This window comes from Teleopsis dalmanni, chromosome 2 (genome assembly GCF_002237135.1).
Source record: "Teleopsis dalmanni isolate 2A chromosome 2, ASM223713v2, whole genome shotgun sequence".
NCBI lineage: Eukaryota > Metazoa > Arthropoda > Insecta > Diptera > Diopsidae > Teleopsis > Teleopsis dalmanni.
Genome location: NC_051847.1, coordinates 63,498,570 through 63,506,898, shown reverse-complemented (window position 1 = coordinate 63,506,898; position 8,329 = coordinate 63,498,570). Strand labels below are relative to the sequence as shown.

Sequence of the window (8,329 nt, the reverse complement as noted above, 5' to 3'; positions counted from 1 at the left end):
CGTTTCTATATACAACAAGTATAATTATACTAATTATAGATATCAACAATAACAAAAGTTGCTGGTATTTACGCATCTCTAACAACAAAAAAAGCCGACAAATGTTTATAATTACATGCGTTTGGCACAATAAAAACTATTTTGATATTTGTTTTCTTCAATGGGTAATAAAACTGCATTATGAACAGGGTCGTTATTTACAGCTGTTTACTTCTACATTAAAAAAAAGAAGAGTTAAGACTTAAATTTATTAAAATTGAATTAAATAAAAGCAAACGATATAAGGCCTGTTCCAGCTACTTATAGTAAAACTCGAGTAATATTCAAGTAAAGTAACATCTGAGAGCGCAACACAAATAATATGCCAAATTACTCTCATGGAACAGCTTTGCGTAAAATCTGGTAAGAACACCAGAGCCAGAGTGCAAATAAACGATACAATGATTCACATATTACACAAATTATAAAAAATGATTTTTATTTTACATGTTATAAGTCTGTTCCACGAGCTACTCGTAGTAAGTTTGAGTAACACTGTGTATACACAAGTGCGTACATTAAGCAAATTTTCGAATAAATGAGAGCATCTAAGAGAGCGTAACATACCTGTCGAAATTTGAAAATGCTTCACAGACTTTACTCGTACATTTTATTTCAAGTAAAATTTGTTTGATGTGGGAATCAACTGTTTTGGTTTGAGTTTAAATTTTTGTATTATTTATTTGGGTGTAACTGGTGTTCTCACCAGAGTTTACACAAAAATGTTCCATAAAAATCTGTGTAAAGAGCGTAATTTGGCACTTTATTTGTATTACGCTTTCAGTTTGTACTTTACTTGTATTTTACTTGAGTTTTACTACTCGAGGAATAGACCTATTATTACAGAAAAATTTTAGAATATACGTATTCTATGTTATCAATTACTTTGAAAAATTTTTTTAGGCTATGGCGGCATCCTCTCTAGTGTCTTTCGTAATGTCATAGCCGCTGTACATATTTTTTTGCAAAATGAATACTCGCGTACATACCTAGGTATCAGTATTGTTTTGCTTTTCAGTTTGGCAGGTTCGTGATAAAATGAGCGTCTTATTCAAAGTACAAAACAATAAATTTAAAGATGGAAATTTGTTTAATAAAAGAGTAATATGTAAAACATCATCAAAAAATATTGTGGCTTTTTGCATTTCGCAAGATGCTCCATATTTCGGTACCAGCAATTATGTATTCGTGTGCGATATTATTTCACCGTGGCATTTCTTTAAAGTGACTTGCTCAAAATCCGAAGTAAACATTTTGGAATGGAATGCTACCGGTGAATTACTTGTTATTGGTTATCGAAGTGGTGAAATTGAAATATGGTCCCCACATAACCAAGTGCTCAATTCCTGGAGTCTCGTATATAAGGCTTTGCTGTCGAATGAAGAAATTTTAGATTGTAAGTTTTTTCACAATGGAAAGGCTACGTATTTTAATACATTAAAACGGGATATGCCAATTTATACTGACAAATTTGAACGCAGTGACTATCGTCCGAGCTTAACTCAATTTGGCAGTTCGTTCCATGAAGGTTGTCTAATATTAACATCTTCGGGACTACTTGGTGCATTTATCATACCAAAACTCAACCATTATGGAGAAAACGCTGTCAGTCAACCAACTCTCGAATTGAATGTAACAACGCAAAGTATCGGCTTATCACGGAAATTTATAGCTACTAGTAGTATATCTCACTGTTCCAGTGGGTACTTTAATATCGCTATTAGCTATGGTGCCAAAGAACATCTACTCCATTGCTTTAAAGTAAGCCTGGCGGTGAAAAGTGATGACAGTATAAACATAAAGTGTGAGTCTTATTTAAATTTATTTTATTTAACAACTGAACCGAAGAGTATAAATCATGTACGTTGGGCGAAAATAAACAACGATGATATCATATGGCTTGCTTACAGTAGTGCAGAAGGCAAACATATATTGGAACAGTGGAATCTGAATAAAAAACCTCAAAGTGTACACAGAGTCTTACAAAAGAATAAAGGTGATTTTATATGTACGGAAGCTTGGGAAAGTGTTTCCAAGGTATTTTTTGCTGCTGAGATTAGCGACGTGTGTATATCAAAATTATTATGCGATTTTGTGCGATTATACATAGTTTTAAAAGATAACACTGTACAGATTTTAGAACCTGGTTTAAAAAAGATTTCTGCCATTGGTTCCGAACGCTTAAATGATGATCGACAAGTCGGAGGAAAATTTGTAGTTGGAGATGTAACTTGGCTAAATCAAATTTTAATTGTTTTTGATAATTATGGAAATTTGTATGCTCTACAGATACCTAATACACATCATGATAAAAACTTTATGCATAATACATTGTCACTGCAATTATCTCTACTGGAGTACAGCATAACGACGGGTATAGATGCAAGTGATGTGCTCATGTTAAATTTGCTCAATTTGGATATATTAATTGAAAAATTAACAGAAAACTTTGCAAGACAATCTGCATTTACAAGACATTTTTACTACTCAAACTTTTTATCATTGAAGAGTAATATGTGCAGAATACAATCAAAGCAACAAGATTTTGATGATCTCATTATGTTGCATGCTATTTCTATTACGTTCAAAAGTCTATTAAGACCTTCTGATTTGAGTTGTCATGACAAAGGTCCAGCGGATAATTTAGCAATTACATTGTCTGAACCATTGGCTGATGTTGATAAAGTACTATTTAATTTAGATGCCAAGGATTTTACAGTCGAGCCATTAACTCTTCAAAGTCTACAACAACTTATACAGTGGGTTACTGATTTAGCACTTACTATACTTAAAAAACTACCAGAAGAAGTAATTAAATCAAAAACGAAAAAACAAGGCTATGATATTAGCAGAGATATTGTTGCCATTAGTAGTATAAGGGAATTATTGGTAATGATACGTATATGGGGCTTATTAAACTCCCAGTGTTTACCGATTTATACAAAATCTGTGGAGAATACTGATGTACTTTCACTTTTATTCAGACTTCTAACACGGTTAGCACAAAATACTTCCGATCCAGATGAAATGCTTATCGATGAATGTAGTACTCTTTCAACACAAATTCTTATACCATCAAAAAACTTTCATCCATCCACAACACTACTTAACACACATATATTAATGATGAAACCATTATTATTTTCTACTGATAAAGAGCCAGTTGGTTTACAAGATGTATATTATGATGAAGTGGTTTTTCAAAACGGTATAAAGGATGGAATTTATAACATAAATTTGGGTTGCATTAAGACTCCTGTTAAGAAATGTAACCGATGTGGATGTGTAAATAGCATGGCAAAAATTGGAAAAACCTCAGCATTGAAGAGTTGGTGTAATCGTTGGATATACTGCCATTGCGGTGGAAATTGGAAATTAGCTTAAATTAAGTTAGCTTATATAAAATAATTTTAATTTTTAACAAAAGCATATTTTTTAGTTTTAAATGTTTAGTTTTTAACAATATATTGTTTATGGCAATAGTACATATAATTGTAACATAGAAATGAAAAGGAAAATGCTAAATTTCATGCAGTTTTAAAAGTTGATAACATAGTTCTCAATCTTTAAATAACTTAAGCCAGTCAATCTATTTATTATAAAATTTTTGAATGGACGGATTGTGTAATATGGATAAAAACAACTAGTTTCAATTTTCCATTCGCCCACAAAATCACTTTATTCTTTTTTATCTCATCCAATCCAATTACTTTTGTGCCTTCTTTTTATACACATTAAATTTAGCATTTTCCTGTAATTATCGACAACTTACCTAATAAAAGTATATATATTAAAACAAAAATAAATATTTTTAAAGTTTAGTAAAATAGAAAAAATTGTAAACTAAAACTTAAATGCTTTTATAAGAAATAATTTGCTTGGCTACGGGTTATACTAAAAACTCATACAGAAAAAAAATATTTATGTAATAATATAGTAGATAAATTATTTAAAATTAAGTAAGACGGTATAACTAAACAATTTTTAATAAATATAAATATTATTTAAGCATTTTGTTTTATTTTTCAATTAATATTGATTGTAAAGAACTTTACACTTCCAAAATCTAAAAAAGTAAGGATAAATGAACATACTGCATGCTATATCAGGCGGATAGTTAAGAGAGCAATATTGAATTAAAACTCGTAAAACTGTTTAAATATACTTAGTATTTATACAAGTTAGGTTAGGTTATAACGGTGATCCTAATGATTTACTTAGGCGTTACTTACTTAGATCTTCAAAAATAAAGCTCTTATCATCCTTTCCATAATAGCGACAGAAATGATTTTGATGAAAAATTCAATCTTCAAGCATGGTACCCTAATCGGCAAGTAGTTATCTAATATTAATTAATTTTCCACTGGCTTATAGTAACCAGCTTTTATTTTAATTTATGTAAGGAAATGGGTTTCAGGAGCAATCATCATTAGTTAGAATAGTTTTAAGCCATCTGAGTTTTGTTTGGCAGCATAATAAGCCAGATATAGATGAATTTAAAAGATAACTTAAATTCAGTGGCGTATTCAAGGGATGAGATAAAGTGGTACATCTTTATTATTGCTAGGATACAGAAATTTATTGATTTGAACAAACGCTATTAAAAAGAATTTTTTTTGGTATATAGTTCCTTTAGAAATTCTAGCTACGCCAGAATGGAGCTGCTAATTTCGATAAATATTTATCGTCTATTTTAAAATTTCTATAAAATATCAAGCATATAACTCAAACATTGAAAGTAGAAACATTGCAGTAGAAAAGAGTACATAGTGGTGTAGTATAAAAATAATTAAAAAATAACTATTATTTATATATGTATATTTCTTTGTATAATCATCAATTTGAATCATCAATGAATTTGTGATAAAACCTATGTTGTGTTCTTTACTGTAAGAGCTTGTTTGATTGTCTAAAACTCATTTAATTTGAAATATACATAATAAACTATCTATCATAGGCATAACTAAGAGTGTATGTGGGCAAAGATTCCCTCTAAAAGTGTGATCATAGTAACATTTCATAACGAAAAGAAGTGCCAGGCAGAATGGTCCCTTCTAAGTATAACGGATCAATAGCAAATGTATTGAGAATATGTATGTTCATGCAATTATGTGGCAATAACAGACAAATTTAATAGAATAATTGTTAAGTTATTTATTATTTTAGTAGAATGTCATATTCTTCTGTTGTTGTTGTAACCCGCAGGTATCTGTTTGTGTAGTCCCTTTTGGATGTGGCGAACGGCACTTGGTCTTCAAGGTCGACAAGTGCCACTGTTCTTTCTATTCTTTTCTGATTTTTCTTTAGAGGAAATTCTTCCTCTAAAATTTATTCTTTTTGCTCTTCTGATTTTATGTATTGGAGAGTTGCGTCTGTTTTCTATCTATAACATATCTTGGTTACGTTGATGATATACATATAAAATGATTTATTATAAAATAAGTTAATTATTGAAAAAATTTATTAAATATCATATTTAATTATTTTATATTACTTAGCGAAATTTTATCTACTTTTATGCTTGAATGTTTCATAGCATTTATAGTCTGCTTGGAATAATAATATTTACTTTATATTTATTTTTAATAAATAAAACACATTTCAATAACACATCACACAATTTTATTTGGTTTAATATAAAAAAATTAACATAAAATAACAATAATATACAACAATACAATAAAAAAAATATATTTTTTTGTTTTTAAATAAGATCAATTTGTTTTTATGATTAGTTATTATCACGCTGAAAAAAAAAATCAAAATTGAACTATTAAAAAAGTATAAATAAAACATGAAGATATTTTTAATATGATATATATGATAACACTTATTTATTTATTATTATTGCTATTTTCAGCATTTTTAATTATATAATTTTTATATTCACAAACATATTGCTTTGAGGCTTACATATAGATTAATAATAATTTTTTTTTTTAATAATAACAAAAACAAAATTAATATAATATGTAAATGTGTTTAAATATCCATATGCAAAGTGTAAGAAATATGAAACCAATCCTTTTACCAATATAATATATTCATTACTTGTATTGGATGCAAATGCGTTTGACTAATCCGGCTCCCAATAAATTTTATGATTTTGCTAATACGTGCGTGAAAAAATTTTACCCTTTATAAAAAAAATAATTTATGTGATTTTCCAAGAAGGCACGGTGTATGAAATAAAAACTTACACTATTGATTTCATAATAAATACAAAAATATATTTACCTGTAAGTAGTGATTTAATAAGAATGCAAATCCAATACCTAAACCGAATGTTATGATATATGATAAATATAAATTTGGGAATGGACGACGTTTACGTAGCAGAAATCCAAGCAGTGATGCTTTACGATCTGAATAGGGAGGATAACGTCCACTGTAAAAAAATAATTTAAAAAAAATATTAATATGTAAGAGAAAAATTTTAAAAATAAAAAATAACTTACGAAGCAAGCAATTCTCCTAAAGGTTTCAAATCCTTTCCAAGGCAAGATTTTTTATGTGTGAACGTATCAAATCCATATTTTCCATGATAACGTCCCATACCACTAAAACCAACTCCACCGAATGGTAAAGTATCAACTATATTTATTATAATAATTAATAAAAAAATATGATATTAATTAAAATTGGTATATTTTTATTTATAATTGCTATTAGTAGCAATACTACTGTATTATTAATGTGTTAATTTATTATTATATTTTAATTAGTTGAAAAAATTAAATACTTTTAAGCTTTATATTGTAACTAACTTATTAATAAGCATGGAATTTTGAAAATTAGTTTTGTTTGGAAATTTTTTGCTTTATAGAAAGTAGTAAGTAGCAAATTAGTATTATTAAAGCATTATGTTCAACTAAAAGTTAATATAAACAGTACTTATAATTATTATTATTTATAAAATAGTAAATAGTACTTTCATTTACTATAGCAAAAACTACATAATAATACCCATTAACCCACATAAAAGAAAAATATATAAATTAAGCTTAATCAAATAAAAAAAACTACGATAGCAATTATTATACTAAGCATAAATTTTTGAATTTTTCAAATTTAATTTTATTTTTAATAAAATAAAAAAATGTATTAGTCATGAAAATGTTTGTTTTTCTTTTAATTTGTTCCAATTTAAATATTTTTTTTGTTCATTATTGCAACACAAAATGTTAGCAGATTTAAGTGGAACAGTAGGATATAGTGGCAACCTAACCTAAATATTATTGGAGGAAAAGCAGTAAATTTATATGGTTAAATACTCTAAGTTTGGAAGTTATAAACGAACCGTGAGCATCGATAACAACAGCTTTGTAAGCTTGATAAGGCGATAAATTGAATATTAGTGGGGAATCACTAATATACAATTTAATATACAATTGAATTAGAAACCAGCCAGGTATTGATTTATAAAATGTTAAAATCCCATTTACAATTTAAAATTTCTGATATATTATATCGAAAAGTAATAAAATTATTTTATTTTTGAAAAATATATATAATATTTTTCAGAAATCCATTAATAATGATAATATTCAATATTAAAATACTTTTAATAGTTACACCGTATTTATTTTATGTATATATATTGTATATATATAATCACATCAGAATATATATAATTCCATATATTGCGACATATAATAATATATAATTAGACAAAATATAATTGCAAATGGTAAATAAAATTTAAATTTTAATTATTGTATAAAACGATATATATAGGATAATCAAATCAATACAAAAAATTTGATTAGATTTGGTTGTAGAGCTTCCTATAACAGGTGAATTATATCATTCAATAACCATTTTCACCGATAAACTTAATTTCTGGCACGTCTCAGGAATATAGCTTCATGTACACCAATTCATTTGCAAAAACTAGGTTAAATTTTTTTAAAATTGTTAACTATTTTAGTTCTTTAAAAACCAATCAAAATCTTTTCGTGATTTATTTCTAAAAAAAAATAATCATATAAAACTCTTGTCGTAATTTTCAATTTTTACCCGAAAAATTTTGAGATTTAACTTTATTATTCCTACTTTACTTAATCCGATAGATGTTCTCTTAATAGCTTATGTGATACAATTTTTTTTTTTAAGTTTATAATTACGTTTGTCAATATTTTAATTTACTTATTGTTGAATCCATATTTTTAAATATATTGTATCACTAGCATATACGAAAAAGAATTAAATATATATATATATAACTACAATAATAAATATGTTGTCATATTAACAAAGACATTTTGAAAAATTTATATGCGTATATATA

At 27.0% G+C, this 8,329-nt stretch overlaps 2 protein-coding genes across 3 annotated transcripts in view; one reads left to right on the top strand and one right to left on the bottom strand.

Annotated features, from left to right (window-relative positions):
* The window catches only part of LOC119679283 (terminal nucleotidyltransferase 5C), a 291,602-nt gene that overhangs the window by 76,030 nt on the left and 207,243 nt on the right, over positions 1–8,329 (top strand). The window lies entirely within an intron of this gene.
* Positions 5,768–6,682, bottom strand: LOC119679287 (aldehyde dehydrogenase family 3 member A2-like). 2 transcript variants are annotated; one of them, XM_038091554.1, is made up of 3 exons: positions 6,498–6,682; positions 6,277–6,427; positions 5,768–5,785 (listed from the first exon to the last, which is right to left on the bottom strand). In XM_038091554.1, the coding sequence occupies exons 1-3, from the start codon at positions 6,593–6,595 to the stop codon at positions 5,771–5,773; spliced, it is 264 nt and encodes an 87-aa protein (XP_037947482.1). In that variant the 5' UTR covers positions 6,596–6,682; the 3' UTR covers positions 5,768–5,770. The 2 variants fall into 2 exon arrangements, with proteins under 2 accessions (XP_037947482.1, XP_037947481.1); XM_038091553.1 differs by lacking the exon at positions 5,768–5,785 and adding an exon at positions 5,900–6,175 and having other exon boundaries at positions 6,498–6,677.

What these genes read in the sequence shown, in the direction of transcription:
- LOC119679287 (XM_038091553.1), bottom strand. Translation starts at nt 6,595, where the DNA reads ATGGGACGTTATCATGGAAAATATGGATTTGATACGTTCACACATAAA. An exon ending in TTAGGAGAATTGCTTGCTTC is followed by an intron (nt 6,428 to 6,497) that starts GTAAGTTATTTT and finishes ATTTTTTTACAG; the next exon opens with TGGACGTTATCCTCCCTATT. An exon ending in TATTAAATCACTACTTACAG is followed by an intron (nt 6,176 to 6,276) that starts GTAAATATATTT and finishes TTTTTTATAAAG; the next exon opens with GGTAAAATTTTTTCACGCAC.